The sequence below is a fragment of the Aulonocara stuartgranti genome (genome assembly GCF_965226115.1).
Source record: "Aulonocara stuartgranti genome assembly, chromosome: 23".
Taxonomy (NCBI): domain Eukaryota; kingdom Metazoa; phylum Chordata; class Actinopteri; order Cichliformes; family Cichlidae; genus Aulonocara; species Aulonocara stuartgranti.
The window spans coordinates 15060067-15083624 of NC_138958.1; the positions used below are offsets into that span (position 1 = coordinate 15060067).

Genomic DNA, 23558 nt, shown 5'->3' on the forward strand with positions numbered 1-23558 from the left:
AATCAAAAACAAAAAAGGGTAAGGACTCACATTGCACTCATCTCAATGGTCACCCCCATCCCCCCTACGGAATCCTCAAGGCAGAGGTCCACATGGTCTATATCACGCTATGAGCTCACCAGTGGCGAGTCATGGCTTTAGCGCCAAAGAGCCAAACCTAACACATCATTATTGCAGCTCATTGTTCCAAACTGCATCCTTATAGGAGTTACCCACATGTACGTACACTCACAAATAAGACTCAACTAAATACCTAAAAAAAATGGCAGCAAAATGAACAGTCATGACAATTTCGTGAGTTATCATGAACATTTATTGGTCATAATGGGAATACAAATGTCGTGCATATTTAGAGCATATAAAAAGTTTTATAAACCAAATGGAACAATAACGGCTAACTTACGCTTGACACATGTACAAACACCAATAAAAGGCCGTCTTGGCATTAAGGGGAAGTTGTAATTTGCCATTGGTTGCTTTCAAAAATTAAATGGGAAACTGCTTTCAAACCATAATGGGGCCCCAGAAAAATAATCCATAGCAAAGCAAACACTCACATAGATACAGACACACAAATAACACATTCATAGAAAAACATGAGGTAGTCAAATGGTTAAAAAAAATACAATCAGTAACTAGTAATCCATAACTAATCTATGGATTTATGCTCCAATTTTCAGCTGTTCTGAATTCAGCATTTACTGTCTCTCAGCGAAGCCACATCTTTTACTGCTACAGTAACACGTTTGGTGTGGGACAGCATTATTTCGTATTTATTAAAAACCCGACATTATCCATACCTGTTCATGAGGGGGGGGAAGTTTTGAAGTTTTTCCCAGCTTGCACTGGGGCACAACTCAGGGAGGAATGTTGGTATTTGAAAAGTGACTCTCACAAATTGTATTGAATTGTTAGTTTGAGTGAAAAATATCCCCAAATTATCTCAAATGAGAAGATTAGATCCAGAACATAACTCGAGGCTCGGGCGCTTAACAGCATGAGTGGATGAGGGCGGGTGGGGGGTGAGGGGGATAATTATATGTTTAAAATGGCTTCGCCACACTCGATAAGAGAAACCACAAAAGTACAGGAATGCCAAAAGCGTTAATCCCGCTACGGCTGCTGATTATAGGCTGCGGCACATTTCAACTCTGCAGCGCATGGATCTTTCACTGAGGATGATCACTGTACCCTGCAGTGGGATATTGTTTTTTTACAATTATGCTAATTGCTAACAGCAACAGTGCTCTGCAAAAGGACTGCTGCATATATGCATAACTTAGCTTTACCAAATAAAGCTTTTAGCTGGATTTTGGCTGTGGACACACACATGGCAGGAAGCCCGATAAAACAAACAAGCTGTGACGGTTGCTCCAAACCGAGTGTTTCTAATACAGCTTAATAAAAAATATTTCTCGGGTGTTATTGAAAACAGTTGGGTTTCCACTATCAAAATAACTGAAGGTTGATTTTTTTTTTTCCACTGTTCCATCAGGGGTTTAGGCATGATTTCATATTTTTTTCATTATCTTAAAAGAGGGTATATGTCACTGTTGTGACAACCAAAGAACCAAAACAAGTTGGGTATCTGGGTTTTTTTATATAACAATGGGGAGGACTCCATCCTTTACTAATTTTATGTGGAAAAATATATATTTTTACATCTATAGCTACAGCTTATCTTTAGTGAAATAAACTTTATACTTAAGATGCACAACATCTGATTTCATTACTTCATATCTGACACAATTTATATAAAATAGCGAGAAGCGGCACATGGAAAATTGAACCCAAACACTATCTGACAAAATAATATCATGCTTAAACAAAAGATTTGTATTCCAGATTTGTTTACATATGATAATAATAACAATCTCTTTCTATTGTATTCTTTATGAAGTCAATAAGACACATCATCCCATCAAATAACAGAAAGAATTAAGAAAATAATCATGACATATTTTTTACTTTTTTTTTTTCAAAAATATTAGTCCCTTTCTGACTATAAATACTACTATTTCATTTTCATTAAAGTGTCCTAAAGAATGGTATAACGTTTAAACAAATAGTGTAAATAAATCCTCCCGCAAATGTGTGTTATGTATGAGCAAATCCACAATTCACAGTACGTACACACATAGAAAACAATAAATTTCTTTTAGTTAATATATTCCAAAATATAATTTTATACACAAATATATATATATATATATATATATATATATATATATTTATACTCTCTGTAGAAAGCTTTATACATGTTTACATGAGGAGAGAAAAAAATGAAAAGCTTTAAGATGATACACATTCTGGTTACTGCTTACAGAGTTAAATGATAGCAGGGAAAGGGCCCAGTTTGTCCTCCACACACATGCAGCAATCATTCATCAACGGTGGAGTAATCGTGGTGCTGCAGTTTGAAGAAGGCAGGAAACTATATGTTGGTAAAAGTCAGCTTCAGCTGCAGCTTGTTCAACACACAGTCAGTGCCGAGATTCATAGAAAAACATCTGGGAAAAGGAAAACCAAACGCTTTATGTTTGATCTCTTAAAAATGACAACCAAAAACTCTCTCATAAGGAGTTCAATGATTCATCAGCCAACTGACAAAGTTAGTCCTCGTGTTATCATGAGAACAAACCAAATCTTTATTTTGCAGCCTTTCAAATGTAAAAATGTTCTGCTTTCACTTTATAACTTTGGTTTTGGGGTTGTTGGTCTGACGGGCAATTGATTATCTAATAATTAAAACTGTGGGATCCAAACCATGATTACCATATAAAACCACGACTGTCAAAACTGTTAACGTAGTTTCTGTTATTATAAAATCTGATTAATGAAGCTCACGCTGATGATCCAGCGAAACTCCAAAGAAGAAAGAAAAAAAAAAACTACTTTGCACACACGAGTAATTACAGTATTATACAAAAATATACAGGCCTTGAACGAGCAAGTCAGCGCTTCGAGAAATACCCTTATTCACTTGCTTAACATGAGTTGCATCAGTATTGAATATAGTGCTGAAAGCAGTGGCGGACTAGCGTAGCTTAGCATACAAACTTCCGGCAGAAAGAATCAGTAATATGCAGCACAAAAAGGCCACGCTTAAAAATGTCCCAAATTTTCATTTTAACTTTTCTGATATTTTTTTTTTATAAAAAGACAAGATCTAAAGTAGCATGTATTTTTAAAAAATCTTTGCTTTACACAAAAGTTGGTGATAAGCTAGGTTTAGCATAAGGAATAGCCTAGCTGCTAGCATCACGGTGTCCAAAGCTGTAGTTTGGTGGGCCTATTTCCAAACTTTTGGACAGAGTATTTAATGCTCACTAATCCACAAACCTAAGGGATAGTTCAGTCCTATAACTGAGCCTGGGCAACATTTTTTTTTACATAAAATGTAAAATGTTCAATAATATTTCATAAAAGAGATATAAAAATTAAATCACATAAATCAATTTATGGCCATTTTTGTAACTTTAGCATTAAAAAGGTCTCACACATAACAGAGTCAATCACTCCCTGCAATAAGTTCCAAAACAATGCCTGCCCACTGTATAATTTATTTATTATTCATGTCATAATTATAGTCTTGCTGTCACAAATAAATATTGATTCCTAATATTTTGTATTTTATATTCACCATGACTTAAACATACTGAGTGTTTTAGGCCTATTACCCGGAACTAGTCTTCCTAGAAATGACTACCACTCCCCTGAACTACTCATTTCCACCAGGTATGCTAAGCTAGGCCACTCATCAACTGAACAGAGCTCTATAATTCACACACAGACAAAAGAAGTGTCAATCATCTCAAATAAGAATAAGCAAATATTTCTCTTAATGCTGAAGTCTTCCATTAACAACAGCTAGTAAAAGGGAACCCATAATGCCCCTGTGAAGTTGAGTGAAACTAAAACTCAAATCTTTGCCTATACCAAGAGTTACTAAAGCATACTATTAGATCAATATACTTTACCGACCTGTGTGGCTGAATCCATTAAAAAGTACAAACAATTCGAAAACGTGGAATTTTCTCAGCATGTCTTTCACATTTTTCATTCACATTTTTTTGGCATTTACCCTTTTGAATACATTCATACCCAGACTACCTTTTTAAAGCCATAATCTCTGTGTCAAGATGATGACTTGTTCATACTGCACACTTGTCCGCATGAAAATAGTGGTTTATTTGCTTCCTTGCAACTTTCTAGGTTCCACTGTCATAAAACAACGTGCTCCGGCCCAGCCATCAACATCTCACTTACTAATACTGACGTCACTCCAGCCTTATTGTGTTGGCTTGCTCTCTGAGCACACCTGCTTAGCACAACCAGCCCCAATCAAACCATTTAAGGTCAAAACAAAAGGCTGTGTTGTGGTCAGAAAAAAGCAGCATTTGGATTCGAAAGAAATGTCTGGAATAAACTTGCATCTGTTTCTCGGATGAGGCTGCCAAGCTGTGTCTCAGAACTAACACACATCAACATAACCAAGACAGTTCATTTGTCTGCACACACTTAAAGTGGCACCAATTTAGCACAAGGACTTAAGGTGTTATTTTTTCTTTTTTTTGTAATCATGCTTTTTTTTCTGTCCTGTCACGTCCCCAAAAATAATTCCTTTCATGGAAGGAGATAACAAACCGGTCCCTGTGAACCGTCAGAACTTCCTGGCAGTGCATCCTGCTGGGCTACGCGGTGCTGCTGCTGGAACACGGCGTGCTTTGCATGCTGCCGATACTGTGGCCTGTACTGCTGTTCTCCGAGGCAGGCTGGGACTTCTGGACCGGCTGTGTGCCAGCTGTCTCACCTAGATGTAGAGCAGAAGAGGGAGTGTGGCCACGGGAGAAAGGGGATTGGACCAGAGGGAGAGAGGAAAAATGAGTATAATTTACAAAAAAGCCAACCCTAGGCAAGAACATTACAAAGTGATTTGGTTAAAGCTACAAATTGAACTCCTCTAAGACTGTCGAGCCTCCATTGTTCTTCTGCACACAGAATAAATGGGCTGCATAAAGCTCCTACTGTTTACTATAACTGCCACTTGACATAAAGCTTTCACTGAAGCCCGTATAAAATCTGAGCATTCCTATTTAGATTAATGTACTTTTATCCCTAAGAAAAAATGTGTACTTTTTCGTATAAAGAACTCGGGACTTCATCTGCCCTCATTTTTGACCATTTTCAACCATAATCTGCCACAGATTCTGTTTTTAAAAACGAATCCTCTAAAGATGCCACCTCAAAACGACCAGAAACAAATGGTCGCATCCTATCTGACAGATGATATTTTAAACAAAGAGAAGAAGATGTTTCTACGTTCACAGAGTTCATTTCTGTCTGGAACCAATTAGCCTTGCTTTAGCAGATAAAGGCGAACAAACACAACACAGGCCCTGTGACCGGAGCTCAAACCAATGACTGGTTTATTGTTCTATGTCTAAATAAGCGTTTCATTTCGTAAACTCTTGGGATCCAATGGCTAAAATGAAGGGAAAATAGAAGTGCTTGAGTTTGTTTCCAAAAACCGTCTCTGACAGACAATGAACAGCTTCTGAAATAAAGCCAAGTCTGTGTTTAATTTGAGTATTTGGCACAATTATTACTGCAGTGTGTCCCTCGCTTGCTTTATAGCTTATCTGAAATGAAGATAACACATTTTCTCCTGGAGAGAGATTGTTCTATCGATAGTTTAGTTTGTACTAGAGGTCGTGTGTGTTTTATACATATGCTTGCATATATGACAGGCATATGTATCCACAGGCATCCCTTTCCCTCTTTCGGGCCCCACATTTCTCCTAATGTTTACCAGAACAGGGCTGCCAGCAGTCTTTCCCTCACAGGACCAAGAGTGCTGCAAAACAAAGGCACTTGGATTCACCTCATCTGTCAGAGGAAATTTAAATTCCCAAGTCTGATATTATCTTTCTAGATAGGAAAGATAAAGGCTGCTTTTATCTGACCGAAACATAAAGTGAATGAAAACTCTCTATGAAAGTTGTTGTAACAGATGTCTACTTAGGGACAATTTGCCTTAGATTTCAGTTTGGGAAAACACTGACCCCAGTATCTCTTGGATACAAAAATTCAAACATACAATGTCTTTGTAGTGGCTAAGGATACAGTAACAGCATCCAGGACAGAAACCTCTCCACCCAACATCCGCTCTTTGCATGCACCTGCACAGAAAGCACGCTAACACAAAGTTAGCAACGAACCCGGCTTCATGACGCAGTCAGGCTTGTTCTACCCTACTCCTTCTACAGCAGAATCCCTGTGGTGATCTCTGTGAGGTGATCTTTGGGCTGGTTAATATTCAGAATTTCTTTTGGTAGAATTTTCCCAGACCATGACAGCCAGAATCAGCCAAGCATGCTTTTCAAGGGCAGGAGAAACCAGAGCTTCCACATAAAACCCAGTCGTAGGACTGGGAGAACATACAAACTCTACATTAAAAATAACGACATAGCTCTGGCTATAAGACCACGTTGCCATTATAATTTTATAAAGGCTTGTGGAGTAATATTGCAGAAATTTGGACTCTAAAGTGAAATCTAAAAACAACACAAAGCTCTGCAAAATTTTATATATTTACAGCACAACTTTGAGCTAAATCCTAATGTGACAAAGATAATATGGTTATGTTTAACCGTCTCTTACTCACCATATCTGTCCAGCTTTTAAGCATGACGACATTTGGGAATTAGGACTAAACAGAAAGTAAAGCAGGGGCCCATGGCATTAGCGTCGGTCTTGAATGTAGTAAGTATAAGACACATTCACATTGTGATAAGTAAAAAGTATTTTAATTCATTTTAAGGGGCGTATAAAGTATTTATCATGGAGTTGAGCTCATTTGATACTAATTTATACAAAAGTCAGCCTCAACAAAAATCATGTAATCGTGAAAAAAGTGTTTCAGTAGTGACTCAACAGAATGCCATTGTCATGCTCTGATTGAGCTTAGAAAAGTTGGTGTGGCCGTCTAGGTTTAGGTTAGATAAAACAGTGATTTTTCGGATTATCTTAGTAACGTATTTAAGATATGAGTGATAGTGGGACAATTTAATATGGCCAGATGAGCTTGTTTAAGCATTTCTGAAATAGCAAGGCTTGTTGTGTGTTCTCACGGTCAGAGGAAGGACAAACAATGACCTGGTGACAGTGTGTGGGATGTACTGGAACAAATTTGATCCGAATGGGTCCAACTTTCAACCTGCAAGTTTTGCTGTGGGTATCAGATTACACGGGACACATTTAAAAGTCCTGCAGCATCCTAGGCCTCCAAGTGACTGGACCTGCTTAGGTAGGAGAGGTCCTAACATTTTGGCTCATCGGTGTCTCACTGAATTTCAGAGCAGATAATGTGTGAAGTTTCTCCTTGTGTCTGGCTGTTTTAACAGTTGGTTTCATTTTGTGGATGAAAACAAAATTCTTGCACAAGGTGACAACAGCTCCAGCAATCTCCAGCAACCTACAAGCCAACTACAATATATGTGCCAAGACAATGAGAAAACTGTCAAAGGTTATAATGTGAGGTTGATGTTAAAGCATTTACGTTGCTGACTGCCTTGTAGGGAAATAAATCGTAATAGATAGAAAAACCCAAAATATAATTCCAAGGACTATATCTAACTGTTTTCTGAGAGGTCCTCAGACCCTGAGGGGATAGACTCAGTTTAGTTTTCTTGTTTCATCATTGGTTTAAAATATGCTCTCAAGTGGTATTTTGAGTGGTTGCTTTGGAGGATATACTTTCTTGGGTTTACATGGGACAGAAAGTGTTGCCATATAAGGTCATTTCAACTAATCCTGCTTAAAACACCCATCTAAAAGTGTATTTTAATAATGGAAGGAACTTGTGCCTTAAAGTCATCGCCATGCATGTTTCCTCCTAACTGCTATCTCCACCCCTGTTTTTCATGCGTGTTCACCTTTGATATGTACTGCCAGCCAAATGTAAAGATTTGTCTTTCTTTCTTGGTCACCCACTAGAAAATCCATGAAGCACAAGTGAAGTGGTTTTCTGAAGAGAAGCCAATACCAATATTGTGACAAAGATAAAGGCACTAAACTCTGACAGCTGATCTTTACGTCTAAAAGATATTCAGAAAGAGCTAAACTCTCATTAATGTGACAGAGCATGACTGGAACAGTTTGCAGCACTGTAACCCGACACGTGCCTGTATTGTTGTAACTACCTGGGAGACTGATTTACACTGCCAAACTGTGAGCTCTTAAAAAAACGTTCACTTTACATACCGAATGCTAAAGTGAAACAGCCTAAGTCCTTCTGCAAAACGCACTCAGCTCACAGATAGTCAGTTAAAAACTAAGGCAGAGAAGAACAGGGCAGCTCTATGCAACGGTGAACTCAGTGGGCTGCTGGGAACTCACTTCCTCTCATAGGTCAGTTAGGGTCAGCGGGCTGGGGACGAAGGGGAAGGTCTTGGCATCTAATGGACAGATTGTGTGTCTTTTCCTGTGAGCGCCCACTAAACCCTACAAGGGGAATTTCCAACTCGTCTCCAGCCATTGTACTGGGAATGTACTGAGAAAGACCACCCCATGGCCCCCAAAACATTCAAAGGCAGGAAAGAGAAGAGCTCTTGCTGCTGACCAACAGGATATATTTACAGTAGAGGAGTCAATACGTTATTGTGAGCAGGCCTCTGTCAGCAGCAGGATGTTTGGCAATCACAGCAGCACATTTCTGGCACAGAGACCCTCAGGCATTCCTTTGCATCTTATCTTTTCATTAATGTGGAGAAGTGAGTTGGGGCCACGGAGAGGCAGGTAAAGAACCTACCTGTGTGCGCGTAGATGAACCACAGAGCTGCGGTCAAGAGAGCCCCGATGACAAAGGCTGCAAAGGCGATGCCCACCACCACAGGAGTGTCCAGTACATACACTACTGAACAACAAACCAACACAGAACATGGTTTTAATGTTAAACAAGTGTATTATACATACAAATACAGTACAAATATAAATGACCTAAAATGTGTAAAACAAGAAAACAAATATTAGGAACTGAAATCGTAACTAAGTTCACCTTTTACCCAGTCACACTGCCCTAGCATCTATTGCCTATATTCTTGGACTCTAATAGAGTAGCTATGCATGATTTACAAAAAACAAACAAAAAAAACAACAACTATTGCCTGGCCTAGTTAGCTGTGTTATCAGCAAACTACAGATCCATAGTTACTGGTAAATTCTAGTTACCTTCTTCAGTTTGAAAGAAAAAAGTCCAGCAAGCATCACAACTGTTATGGTAAGGACCAATATGAAATAATAAGTGACCTAAGCTGATGATTCCTTATATAGCTTCATTATTTACTGGTTTATCTTATGCAGTTTATTCATTTTTGGGATCCATATAATCCACTTATATACACACGGACATACGCAAAATAAAATGCAATCATATAATACTTACCATCAGGAGAGGGCTTACGTGGCTCTTCTGATAATTCTGATGTAGGATCTGCAAAAACAACATATAATAGTTTAAATATATGTTGACTATTGCGTGTACAGATGCACAGTATACAGTATGAATTATGGTACATTAAAATAGCACAATGCAAGCTCTGAGTCAGCCTGTCAGGAGCAGCAGATTGCTGATACTGCAGTGTGTTGATAAGCAATTCTCTGTGGAATGTGATCCAGAAATCTGAACCAGGAAAACGCTGAAAAAGCAGCTATTCTGTAAGCCGGCAGTGTCCTAACGGATGAACCTTTTAACTCCAACCAATCATGCTCACCCATTTATTTCAAGCCATCTGGAAGGCTTTCAAAAGTGAAATTAGCTATAATAACGTCTTAACAAACAATACAAAGGCGCTTGTGTACGGGCGAACTCAAGAGGCAAACCTGGTATACGTCCAAGCCTGGGGCACAATGGCTGCTATTCTCGGACAGGACACCTTTAAGTTTTCATCTCGGGTAATGGATGATGACAGGTCATCAGAGAAGACTTTAATTTCAGAGGGGACGATGGCCAGAGGACGTCCTCTGTGCCACCCTACTCCCCTTCGGTCTGGAGCTATCTGTCCCGGGTGACTTGTTATGCTAAAAATGTCGAGGCCATGAACACATGCAGCCTCATAAGCAGAAGATAAAGGAGGAATATACAGACTGAACCCAGCAAAGCACAGGAGTGTTTAATGCTCTCGTGTTAACTCGACTCAGAGATCATGTGCAAAGCTGAAAGCTCGGTGCTTTCAAATACTGCCTTGATGTCTATAGGGTACAGTTCTCTGCAGGACATCTGACTGGTCTTGAATGTTGTTTTCTACTTTTAACAGAACCAGACATCTGCTTCAAAGTTGAACTTTTGATTTATGCTAGCTTTATGTTGTTGCCAAACTTGAAACAGCCCTGATATCTCTACGAACATCATTTATTTATGTAAATTTGCCTGATGTGGAAAGAAGCACTCCTGCGTAATGACTTGTTTTTGTTCAACTTTGGCCTTTCGTCATAGAGCTGTTGCTCCAAGACTCTCAACACAGAAGAGTTTCAAACTTATAAACCATGCAAAGGTTGAACTCCGTAGCTCAAAACATATTATTTAACCCAGCTCAGGTCCACAAGGTTACTAGCTCTGCCTAAAGTGCGGTGTACAATCTGCAAGCATATGTCAAAGATTTACTCTCTTCTTTTGTTCATACTCTGCTGAGGCATGAATCCTAACTCATGTTCATCCTTTCTTTTTCAGAACTAAAAAAAATACGTTTTATGATATTTTTAATGATAAAGTGAGCTTCTTGACATCTGGCCAGTGAATACAGCAAACCATATGGAGAGCCTCATTCAGTTGGTTTTAAAATAATAAATGAGATATTTTATGAGAAATCAGTTACTTAGAAAGACAAAGTTATCTAAAGGATGAACGCGTTCATATATCAAACACTGCAGTTCAACCTGTTCAGTCCAATGTGATATAAAAAATTATCCTCTGCCTTTACACTTTGCAGACTTTAAACTAAATTAATACTACATGTACTGATGTGATGATATAACCAACACTGCCAGCCTCTCAGATAGATTATACCTTTCAAGCTTTTCTAAACGTTCCTGAACCCATAAAAAAGGGATCAAATTTATTGACGTTGTGAAGCAGTAAATCTAATTTTGATGGTAGAGCTTTGAGGCTGTTATGTTTTTCCATGCACCAAGTTGGCCACAAGTGGCTCCCTTTGATTTGTAGATTGAACTCAGCTTTTTGGGATGTTGTCCAGTGCAGAACCGTGGCCCTTGAAAAGGCTGCTTATTTTGTTTGCCATCCTAGCATAAGCGATGCCTTTGTGTTCTTTGAATTCGAGGGTTTTTTTTTCCAGTGTGTTTATGGCATAAGTGTGTTTACTTACTCCATGGAAAATAAACCCGCTGCACTGGCATAGTGGTGCAGGCAGTGCACCCTGCCTGTACCACTTTGGACTAGCTTGGCTTAGACACTCAGCCATTACTTCAAATTTCACCGTCTCTGTTCACCAATATCCTCAGCATCAACACTGGCATGTCTGTGCTAAAAAGTGACTCCATCCATTTAGTATCATTGCCCAGCATTGGAGGCTGACGTCCAATTAAAATGTAATAAAGCCACAAACTTCTGGTTAGAATTATCCTGCACAACTCTGACTCACACTAGAGCTCAGACAAGTAGGAACTTTAAAGCTAGTAAAATTACTGATGTTTAAGAGTAAGACCAGGATCTGAAAAATACCATCAGTGCATACACTGCAACTGGGAGAAATCAATCAATCAATAAATTGTTTGGTCTATGAAGAGCTCATCACAACTGATATTAACATCCGAACAAAATACAGGGTTCAAATCCACAATGGAACACTATTCTGAATAGCACACATATACTGTAGCACAGAGATTGACCAAGCCAATACCAAAACCAAGTTTCGTTAGGTAAAGGAGTAATCAGTCTATTTTCTACCATTGTGAAATAGCGGTTGGGCTGTAGCTTACACCAATTAAAATGATCTAATTTACATCAAATCACAAGCCAACAAACATGACTCAAACTGACCCCAGGTCTCATGTTGATGTCATTGCTCAGAGGGGGATGCTAATATGAAAAATGCTGGCAGTCCGCTAGAGAAAAGGCACTGATTATATCAGTCCATTTAGGTTTAGGTCATAATAAATATCATGTGAAGGCATTACCTCAGGTCTCCATCCTGCCTTCTAAATGTACTTACACCCCCTGAGGTGCTACGATAAAGAGTGTGAACCAACAAGTGACTAAACATCGAGGGACCTTTAGGCTCTGATTGGGCGCTCAAAGCCAACAAGTGGACCACCGCTCCTCATTTTCCCCCTCACTAGTGGAAAGCTGAGGCCACAGTGAAGGGCCTAAGTGAAAACAACTGGATCTTAGTAACGTATGACTGTTCTTTTCCATGTCTCCCTCAGCATGGTCTGGTCCACAGCAGAACTGGGCCTCAGCGTTAGCACACTCCCCTTTATCAGCCATATGCTAGTTTGAACACACACACCCAAAAACACACTCTTGTGTACAGATGTCAATGTAAACGGAGACACACCATATGTGTATGCCTAAGCACCTGTATACACAATCATATACACACAACACAGTTAATAAGGACCAGATGTTGGACCGTGATCCCGTCGTTTGGTCTGATCTCCAAGTATCGACTTTATGCGGTTCCTCTGCCTTCAGAATTGCTTCTTTCACTGTGCATACTCGTATTTGTGGGTGTCACAGTTCCAAGCACAACTGAACTCCTGGTGTAAACAGATGTAAATTATGTTTGCTTTTGCTTTTACTGACCTGGTATGTGGCTCAAGTCATCCACCACAACCAGCGGTTGAGTCGAGACCTTTTTGTTCATCATCATCGCCATGATATTGTCCACAGAGAGAGAATCACAGTTTTCAATGGGTGGCAAACACTGTGCAGAAAATTTAAAAAAAAAACCTAATTAATAACTTGACATTCATATTTCTCAAACTCAAAAGTGCATTCACTCATATCTGCTCAAAAGTACTAATTTGGAATTCAAAGTAAGGAAAAGCTTGCCATCTTCACCCACTACAGCTGATGGCAACTGTAATATGTTAGCACCACAATCACAAGCCAGCCTCAGGATACTACACACACACACACACACACACACACACACACACACACACACACACCCCCGTTCAGCTATCTTAGTGAGGACTTTCATTGACATAATGGTTTCCCTAGCCCCTTACCCTAACCATTAAAAATGATTGCCTAACCCTAACCCTTACAAAAAAAAAACAAAAAGAAAAACATGACTCTATTAGTGGTAGAAATAAGCTTATAATTATTTTTATATCTAAAATATTAAATAATTATATAAAAAATATTATATTCATATCAGATGGATTAGACAGTTTCCTCTTGCACTGAGATTGCAAATAAATGTGTGATTTATAAAAACTAACAAAAAATTATGTGGGAATGTTGAAGACTAACAATTAACCTCACAATTAATTTTAAGAGCACAAAATAAAGCACAATAAGACTCAGTGTTTTGTGGAGGCTAAATCCCCTCCACAATTCTTTGGAGGAATCTGTCTGCCTTTCTGGTTTTAATATAATGTTTTTAGTTTATTTTTAGGATTTTTTTATATATATACCACACTTCCCATTAGCTCAAAAGGTGAATTCTTACACAATAATTTAATAGAAGGACCAGTCAGTCAGATGGGACAAGTACAGTATACGCCAAAGAGGACCGTCGAGGGAAGGAGAAGAGGAGCAGAAAAGTTTATCAGGAGCTTTAAAGGAGAGTATGGATGATCCAGCGGCCCCTAGGACCGTGCACTAAAGCTTTAACAAAAGAGAACTAAATCAAACTCTTTTTCATACCTAACCATAACCTAATTGTAACCCTGACACTAAAACCGCATTTTGAGCCTTCAAACCTGTGAGGACCGGTGAGTGTGTCCTCACAAGTGACTGTTGGTTCTCACAAGTATAGTAGAATGCAGATTTCGGTCCTCACAAAGATAGCTAGACAGGAACACACACACACATATATATTTATTTTTTTGGGGGGTGGGGGTAACATTTAGGTAAGACTTACAGAAAGTAAAAGAAAGCACTTGCACCAGACAGAACAAATAACAGAGGGAGAAAAAAAAAGATGATTATTTTGCTCAGTGGTCAGCCACTTGGGAAACTGTGCATCGATGCATGGTTCCCGCTTAGGTTTGGGGGCAGACCTGACACTGAATGTTGCAGGTCAGCCGGAGTAAAGATTGTCTCCTACAGGCCCGGCTGCTCAAACAAACACTGGTGATACTCTGGGAGACTAAAAAAAAAAACACAGCAATGGCTCTTTGGGGAAGATTATTCTGCATACCTGTGGTAAATTTAGATTCCTCTGAGATGACTTTGAGCACAGAGACATCTCACAATGCAGGAAAAGCAGGGACACTTTGAAAGTTGAGTTGAAGATGAAGCTGAAGGTTTTCTTATCCATCTTTGTAGGATGGACAGGGAATTGAGGATAGTATGTGACGGAGGCATCTGTTGGACAAACTGTCTCAATGAGTGTGTACTCTGAGGACACGCTGGGATTGGAGTCATGAGAAATGAAGCACGATATGATGGTGAACCCCAGTTCTGGATCTGATGCAGTTGATGTGATCTGGAGCAGATGAGAGGCAAGTAAAAACAGATTTTATTTGTCAGTTGTCGTGACAGGAGTCTTCATGAAGTGAAGTGACAAAACTGAACAACAACACAATACTGCTCTGATCTGATGTGAGCTTTACTTTATAATATAATCATTTCTGGAAGAAAACCTAATCTGCTGTTGTCTGAAGAAAGTCTGCAAAGTAATCTTGTTGGACAAAACATGCAAAATGAAAAGGTGTCATTTTGTATTTGTGTTTCTTTAAGACAATCGCAGAAACAATAAATACAAATTATTATTGTGTTTTATTGCCTAGTCCTAAAATTGGGAACAACGATAAACACAAATACAAACAAACATAATTTACAAGATGTTAAAATGCTAATTTAAAGCTGAAACAATCAATATTTTCGTGTTAACACTGGGCAGGACAAAAGGGGCACAGTCATGGTGAGAACCCTCAGCTCTAATGAGCTTCTGGTTTCTTTTAGAGCGTTGTTTTGGTTTTATGCTTCAGCTCACTTTTGCTGTACCAGCAGCTGTTCGGGAAAAATAAAATTCAAATCCTACCTTTTACTAACCACAACAGAAAAAGAAGTTCAAAAGTTAGCAGGCAGCTGGTGGCAACTAAAGTGCCAAATAATTCTGTCAGCAGCAACCCAAAGCTGAGCCAAAATAGACTAAATAAGTCTTCTAATAGAAATATTGTGATGTATTTATTGCTGCCAGTGTAAAGATATGCAAAACAAAACAAGAACGACTGCCTGAAAGGTGAGAAACAAATATTTAGTCATGTTTTACTTATTTCTCAGTTAAAATAAATGCAATGCACTTAAGAGGGAAGGATAAAGACACTCTGTGAGCACTTTGTATTTACAGCACACTGGCTTTGTGTCCATGCTGTGAGTGAAGCATCTCATGCTGATGTCCTCCTACATCACCTCTTCAAAGGACTTTTCAGTCTTTGCTATCTCTTATATGACTAGCATAACTACTGTAGTGAAACAGATATTTTTAGCCAGATGACATGCAGAACTGTGATATAATAAAAGCAAGAAGTGAAAGAAATTATTAGCTTTTTAGCTTGAAACAGTCACAATGCTCTTACTGAGCAAAGGGCTCAGGAAGAGATTAAATCTGGAAAAGCTAAAGCCTCAGATGGAGGCAGATGGTTGCAGTTTTCTGCCAAAAGTTTTCATTTACACCAAACATGTATTCTGGCGTGAGAGGTAATGTATTATAAATGCAAAACATACCTCCACAAACACTTTCTGATTTTGTGAAACGGTGAAGAAATTCTGGCGTGCAGGGTTGTTGATAGGCAGCGAGTCGTACAGCTCCATGTTAAACGTCATGTTGTTGACCGGTTGCCTTGGTGGTTCCTGTACAATCCTGGGAGCTGAGGTTTCCTGATTCTTAGTTTTGCTTGTGTATGTGCAGTTGAACTGTTTGAAGAATAAGGCAAAGCCAAAACAAATATCAGCAGGACTCTGACGTTACATTCCACGGCTAAGCACTCTCACTCCACATGACTGTGTGTCACTGTTTGACCACATTAAGACGGACCAGGAACAAAAGAGATATGTATAAACACGAACAATAAGTGGGAGACGAGGACTGGATGAGATAAAGGAAACTAAGCTAACAGAGAAAAGATGGAGAAACTTCAAAATGGAAAATGGAAGGTCAAGTTCATTAAACGGACATCATGGAAAGATGGGGAGATTGCAGCAGCCAGAAGAGTCTTTACTAGCAGCCCAAGGGGCAGTAGGAAACTGGTGTTTCTTCCAACTATGCATGATTTACTGCAGTTGCGCATATAGAGATACAGTTTATCAGTAGTCTCAACTTGTCAACTTTCCCCTTGCAATGAAGTGCAGATCTGACAGAAAAAGGACCACAATGATTCCAGAGTCTTACCAATATGGTAGATGAATCGAACGTTTTCACGGGAAGCATTCTCTCGGGCCCTCTCTGGTCGCTATTCCCATCTTTGGTCTCAGCATGACTTACAGTGACCTGCACATCAAAAAGAAGTTTGTTACTAAGCCTACGCTGACAAACCTGAGCACAACAATCAGCAATTGACGGAAAGTTTACACAAGATTTTTTCCAATTTTTTTCCCCCTTTTCTACTCCTTTAGTATTGCCTCATTCAGGCGGAGATTTGAATTGTTAAGAGAGGTCGGCAAAACATTCTTGCTTAAATCTGGGAATGTCCTGTGGCCTCAGTGAGACAGGACATATTTCTAATTTCTCAGTGGAGTAGTGGCATGTCAGGGCCTGAGATGAGTCTGCTGCTTTAGAGAGAGGACTGTCTCAATGACACTAACAGAGCTGTTTTGAAGTTTGCTGACCTGCCTTTGGTGCCACTGCTGAAATAAATCAACATATCACAGCAATGTGGGGACAACAGCCAAAACACATTAGCTTTGATGAGTGGGAACCCAGACAATGAAAATTAATCTCCTTTGACCGGAGGTCAGAGGTTGTCTGCACGTCCAAATGCTAGCACAAAAGATGACCTTGGACTTATGCCTGGGTTTTTAATCTGCACTGGACAGAAAAAGTGTTTTTTCCAAACTTCCCCGAACAAAAGATTTTAAAAGGCCAGGGTAGAAGTGATTCATGCTTGCTTGTTAGAACAAACATGCTGAATGAATGCATTCCACAATAATGAAGATAATTGGGGATGTCTTAATCACATAAAAGCAAGTGATCACAATTAGATACAAAAATGAGTCAGAAATGTAATCATTTTCCCTGCACATATTGTCCATATTTTTCCAGTTTCCATTTGTACACAAAAAGAGCATGGCTATCAGTGGACATCTTTATTAAAAAAATATTTATTTATGACAGGTGTCAAGCCTCTGAGTGAGCATTTCCCATGGCAGTGCTGACATTTAAGCACTGGTCATGGTCAACACCCTAACAACTAATCTAATCAAATTAGCCTTCAAAGCTTTCTGCCAGATCTTTTTTAAAATGTGATTTATTTTCTTTGAAAGAGTATGTGTGTTTGAGTATTTAAGCTCAAATGATGATCTTTTTCTAAACTAATCAAATACATTTATTCTCTGAATGTACTTAAACTGCAAGTGAAAGCTAAAAATACCTTAAAATAAAACAAAAAGGCTTTCTGACAGTGGGTAAATCTTTCCCTGACTTCAGAGTGTCACAGCTCTGTACTGCCCATAGATATCAATGCTTTAACAAGCCCAACATCTTAATATGTTAAACCTAGGCTAACACACATCTATTTGCATGTTAGTCACTCAGGAATTGTTTAGACAAGCAAAGTTTGACTTTGGCACGTGGTTAAAACTGTGTAAAGGGTGTATTTCAACAAAAACTAGTATCTTTTCTAAAGTTTAAACAAGTAGAAAAGAAAGTTTTCTGACTGAAAGCCTTTCTGTTAAAATGTTCTCATTGTCTTCTCATTAAGTTGACAAGTTAAAATAAAGCAAGATAATTATAGGGATTTTTTAGAAAATGAAGAGTGTTTTGTAGTTTATTTCAATTTAAAATCATATCTTTGTATTTATAGTAGCAACTAGAGGTCTGATATACAGAGAGGGCATTTTCAAGTAATTTCAGCTATACTGTAACACCACATAATATACTCACAGAATTGAAGTAGATCGTGCTATCCTCTATGGTGAATGCGGTGGTCTGACAGCCAGTCAAAGGAGTTTCCAGAGTGTAGTGGGTGGCATTGACTGTTGCTTTGCATTGTGGGTCTTGAAGTGTGAGGCTGGCATTTGTAAACCCGCTTGCCTAAGTTAAGAAAAAAGAAATAAAAAGACAAACATGGATGGAGATCAAAACATTTTTCCGTTATTAACTTTTCAGAATTGTAAAAAGAAAAAAAAGGAGAAAAAAGTCCAAGTACTTGTGCAAAACCTTGAGTTCTCAGGAATAAACAAATCCCACAAGGTGGTCTAGCTCCAGCTCCCAATTACAGCCTATGCCAGTTTCCATTCTGTGATGTGGGCTGATTGAGCTGTCCCTATGTTCAGACGCCAAATGCTTGAAACAGCCCTGCCTGCTTCAGTGATTTACTTTTTCTCATTTCACTTTTGTAGATCTGAAACTTGCTATCCCCACACAACAGATAGGTGGGCTCAACTGTCTCCATAATTATCCACATGTAACCATTAGACCAAGACAGCATCATTATTTGGTAACAACCTCAGCACACAGTGCGTGCTTTTTGAAAATAAACAACACAGCGTCATGGAGGTTTATGCTAGTATTTTGTAATCGCTGCAGAAGACATTCATTCAGCCTTTTAATTGGTCTAGACGCTGCTAGTCTTTTTGGATGAGCTCCATTTTGTTGTTTTCCGCTCTTCTTGTCACATTTTGTCACACTGACTCTGTGTCGTGTGAAAAGAGACGCAAAAGTAAATCAACAAAATGCCTTTCTCATTGATCAGAAGCATAGAATACATCGATATTTAAAATAACCATTATTTGTAGCCTGTTGGGCTCCGGGCAGAATCAGAGAATGTCCGGTTGTTTACTCACCTGAAGACTTTGTTTGTCAATGCTGACCACCATCCTTTCTTTTTTGCACTGCACACTAAGGTCAACATTCAAAACGATTTCGGGCTCATTGGACTCGTAGGGCAGGTGTCCCAGCGGAGGCATGCCCCCAGTTGTAAGAAATGGAAACGGCAGACCGGATCGTCGCAGTGGCGTTCCATCTACAGGAAGAGGACTAGAATCACGCAGGATGGCGAGTTCGGGAGGTAATTTGCTCTCCAGAGAATCCACGACATCTAGAAGTCACACGTAACCTTATGAGGCTGATTTTCCATCCAGGAAACTACACCTACAACTTTTTACAATTGCACGCTAGTTTTATGCTTCATCATGAATGGAGGATGTGATTCTTCTTCAGCTTACCTGGCTCTCGAAGTCGGATATTGAAGTGGTTTGCCACGGGAGTGCTGGTGTAAGATGTGACTGGATTGTGGCCACGATCGCTTGCCCACTGGATTAAGGCTTGTGGCCCTGATGGCAAGTGCTGCATGAGGGATTTGGACACTAGTGCCTGTGAGCCAACAGTCACTGTATCAGAGGCCTGTGGAATAGAACTCTCATTAGATGCTTTCTCAAAATAACAAGAAGAGAAATTTAAGTTAGCCAATACAGAATCTGATTTACAAAAAAAAAAAGAAAAAAAAGAAATATGGTTTACTGTTCAGGTTTTATCACAGATATTCAACTTCAAGTACAGTCCTGCACTTATTCTGCATGAATCATGTGTGAATCATGTGAATGAGTGTGAGGTAATGGGCGTGTCGCAGCTCGATCATTGCTCAGAAACCAACATGTTAGCTTGCTCCTAAAAATTTGCGTCCTGCCCTGCTGCTCCCCCAGTGAGGGAGGCCTCATTCTTTCTCACAACCATTTCCCACACATTCAAGTCTCTTGAGCAACACTGACGAGAACCTGCTTTCTGACAGATCGAGGCCTGAGTTTTATTTTGGCCATCATATCACTAGCGTAGCTGACGATCTCTCACACATTGGTTGCACAAGCAGCGTATCCTGTGTACCGCTGCTGTCAAGTGAAAGTCAAAATGTAAGCAGTGGGGGAGCTAAAAAATGACTGACCTTTTGGATGTTTAAGATAAATGGTTGAGAGATGTCAGCTGTTGTAACCGGTGCAGGTTTACAGTAAGCTAGTGTTACACTCAAAGTCAACCATTTAGACACACATTCACCATGTATGTTACAATCTTGTAAACATCAATTAAAAAGAATAAAAACAACAGTGATGTTAGGTTCTATTTGAACAGTTCAGCGGGACATAACAATGCTAGAAGATCATAGCAATGTCTGTTGCTGTGTGATGCACCGCTACATGCTAAAGTTAGCAGTTTCACATATGCACAAATGAGAACTTTAACACACTGATCTTTACAAGGTGTAATCTTCCAATCATATTAACATTAAGTTGTTTGCTAATTAGCTCTAAAACAAAATAAAGGAAGGAATTCAGATTTTCCAGAGGCTGCTCTCATTGTGAAGGCGATTCAAATAAACTGCACCTGGGACCACCACATTAAACAATCCAGGGTGTGTACACAGCTATCACACTAGTCAAACGAAGTGGTGTTTGAGGGCCAAACGTGCCGGAGCATGGATCCTCCGGTGAAAATGCATCCCTTAGTTGTTACATTTACAGCCAAATTGATGTTTTTCTTTATGTTTTGTACATCTACTAAACTGCTAGCGAAATATAATCCAATAGATGAACAAAATTTAACTCCGTAAAGTTGTTTTATACACAATGCATGACACTCAATTGTTCTCCCCACTAAGTGTTATGGATTTTTGACCTGGCATTACACCCAAAAACCTGATCGACTCAGTGTATAGCAGGCAGCTGTACAAACATAGCATGCCTGGCAAAAGTGCAGTGTCACTGCTGCAGCAGCGAGTATCAGCATTAGACACTGAGGAAACGCAAGCCCTCTCCCACACACGCAGACAAACACACCTCAGGGAACACAAATATACATGCTAGAAAATGCAAACTTAAGAAAGTGGCATACAAAATAAAAAAAAAGGTGTTGGTGATTCTCTTTCAGTTCAACTGGAATTGTTTTTTTTACTCCAGGAAAAGAGGAGCTCTAAATTCCAGCCTTGCAGCAATTGTGGTGGTTGGACCACGGCCAGTTGTGTATCGACATGATCTACAGTTAAACTATTCTTCTAAAGTGTGCATAGGTGTCATATTCTTATGGTTCCCGAGGGTCCTGAGACTTGAGTGGCAGTAATGAAGATTTAATATCAAAACTATATGCTCAAGCACACCGTTGATATGCACAAACCCATATTTCTCAGTAAGGTGTATACTGATATATTGTAGTAATTAGCCTCTGTTTGTCTTTTGTGTGTGGTGAGGAAGCCCGAAAGCCTGAATAAAGCGCTCCGCGTATTTCACATTATGATTGATGGGAAGCAGCTCTGGCCCAATACTGCAGCACGCCTGGCTCTGAAAATATATGATGCCCTCTTCACTCCAGCCTCTGGCTCTCTCAAAGTGATGACAATTCCTGGAGGTGCCACAATGACATTTCACAGTTCCTCCTAACCTGTTATCCCCACCCTGTCCCCCAGCGTGGACCAGGCGCCAGTTCAACACACATTTTTGCTGTGACAACTTCTTTGGCCAGCAGCGTAAAGTGTTGACATTTCTGTCCGCGACACCTACAGTGATATGTGATCAACTATATAAAATCATCCGTGATGCCTGGAGAGCAAAAAAGATATCATTTGATGGAAAGCCTTTGTCTCTTGTAATGCTGCCAACTTACCACCACATGCACATTGCCCGTCACATTGTGGACTTTGACGACCCAGTTCACAGATTTAGCGCATTTGAGCAGCAAGACAACGTCTCGATGTACCCAGGTACCTTCCTTCAGTGGCCGCAGATCAACTATGACATCCACCTGGAAAGCACTGCAGGAAAAAAGGAGAGAGAAAGAACAAATAATAATAGATGGTCAGGTCTACGTAATGTTACTGTGCCTTTGTCTGGCCAACTAATTAAAAAGCTGGAGGTATTCCCAGAAAAAAGAATGCAGACGTATGCAATACATAACAGATAACACCGCAGCAAGATACAACACATTCCCAGATTTTCTGTCTTTTGGGTGTACAGAATAATCACTCCACTGGGGAGTGAGGACATTATCTGGCAAACTGGAACGTTAGACCAAGTTTTGAAATCTCTTCCTCAAAAGAAAACCACTAAGTGAACATAACCCCCCTCCGCCTTCATGTTAGTTCCCATCCAAAATAAACTCCACAGAGATTATTGAGAGCATCCTGACCTCAAAAATAAACCGTGACAACATGTATTCTTGGCCTCTGCAGCCTTGGCTGCTCACCTGCTGGCGTTTGGGGCTTGGAGCTCAATGATGTGGACTTCTTTGTCTTTGTGGGGCACAGAGAGGACGCAGCCTTTTGATGTCTGTGGCTCCTTGTAGCTGCCCAGGTAGTTCAAAGACAGGAACTTGGAATCAATCTTGCAGGTGTCAGAAGACAGTGGATCTGAAAGTGGAGAAAAGTTTGTGTTACTGTTCAGAGGGGCTGTGAAACTATTTTGATCCTGCAAAGGAGAAATATAGCTTCTGGTACTTCTCTACCACAGAGAGGTCAGAGCCTGATGTCAACAACAGAACAGCAACCCCTGCTCTAGTGACGAATTCAACGTCCTGCTCACGAAACCTTCGGAAGACTGAACATTTGCTTTAACCCAGCTGTTCCCATCTACAGCAGAGTTGCTCTTGTAACCCTGCAGCTACTATTCGCAGCACTAACAAGGCCCTGGGTTGTGCGCCCAACGAGGTTGCCCTGGTTGGCATAATCTGTCTTGCCATCAACAGGGAAATTAGATTTTATGTGGGAAATCTTAGCAAGATGTTTTACCAGAATTCTTTTGCAATAACAGGACAATAATATTCATGCTCAGTCATCAAAACTTCTTGTGTTTTTTCCTTCAATTTCACAACAGTTCAAAAAATTCATTAAGATGAAAAGTTGTGCTCATTCTCAGCACAACGGGAAAACACAGACAGATGCTTCCTTATTTGGCAAACAGAACTTTGGACAGAGTGTAAACTGAAGGCTGGCACCTTCCTCTCCGGAACTCTTGTGGCACTTAAAGAGCTGAGGAGAGACCTTGAGTGTGGGCATGCTAGAAAGCAAAGTGAGGATCTCTCCATCTTCATGAAACACTTCTGAAGATGTGAAGGAGTGGAAATCTACAGCTCTTTACTTGAAGTAAACATCATGGCACTCTGAGGTTTTGCCAAACCACAGCCCCTAATGACACCAGCCAAGAGCGTGAAGGCTGAGCAACCTCTCCG

The 23558-nt window shown here is 39.8% G+C and overlaps 1 protein-coding gene across 2 annotated transcripts in view; it reads right to left on the minus strand.

The window, feature by feature from the left end:
- Positions 1 to 290: 290 nt before the first annotated feature.
- tgfbr3 (transforming growth factor, beta receptor III) overlaps positions 291 to 23558 on the minus strand; it is a 70474-nt gene continuing 47206 nt past the window's right edge. The window contains exons 6-17 of one of the 2 annotated variants that reach the window (XM_082524886.1): positions 22578 to 22740; positions 21999 to 22146; positions 19577 to 19754; positions 19196 to 19449; positions 18294 to 18443; positions 16584 to 16682; positions 15920 to 16108; positions 14388 to 14675; positions 12821 to 12941; positions 9446 to 9493; positions 8813 to 8914; positions 291 to 4813 (exon numbers count right to left, since the gene is read on the minus strand). In XM_082524886.1, coding sequence (XP_082381012.1) covers positions 4695 to 4813; positions 8813 to 8914; positions 9446 to 9493; positions 12821 to 12941; positions 14388 to 14675; positions 15920 to 16108; positions 16584 to 16682; positions 18294 to 18443; positions 19196 to 19449; positions 19577 to 19754; positions 21999 to 22146; positions 22578 to 22740 — 1859 coding nt within the window. In that variant the 3' untranslated portion in view covers positions 291 to 4694. Of the gene's footprint in view, positions 4814 to 8812; positions 8918 to 9445; positions 9494 to 12820; positions 12942 to 14387; positions 14676 to 15919; positions 16109 to 16583; positions 16683 to 18293; positions 18444 to 19195; positions 19450 to 19576; positions 19755 to 21998; positions 22147 to 22577; positions 22741 to 23558 lie in introns of both variants that reach the window. The other variant, XM_082524885.1, reaches the window with a different exon arrangement.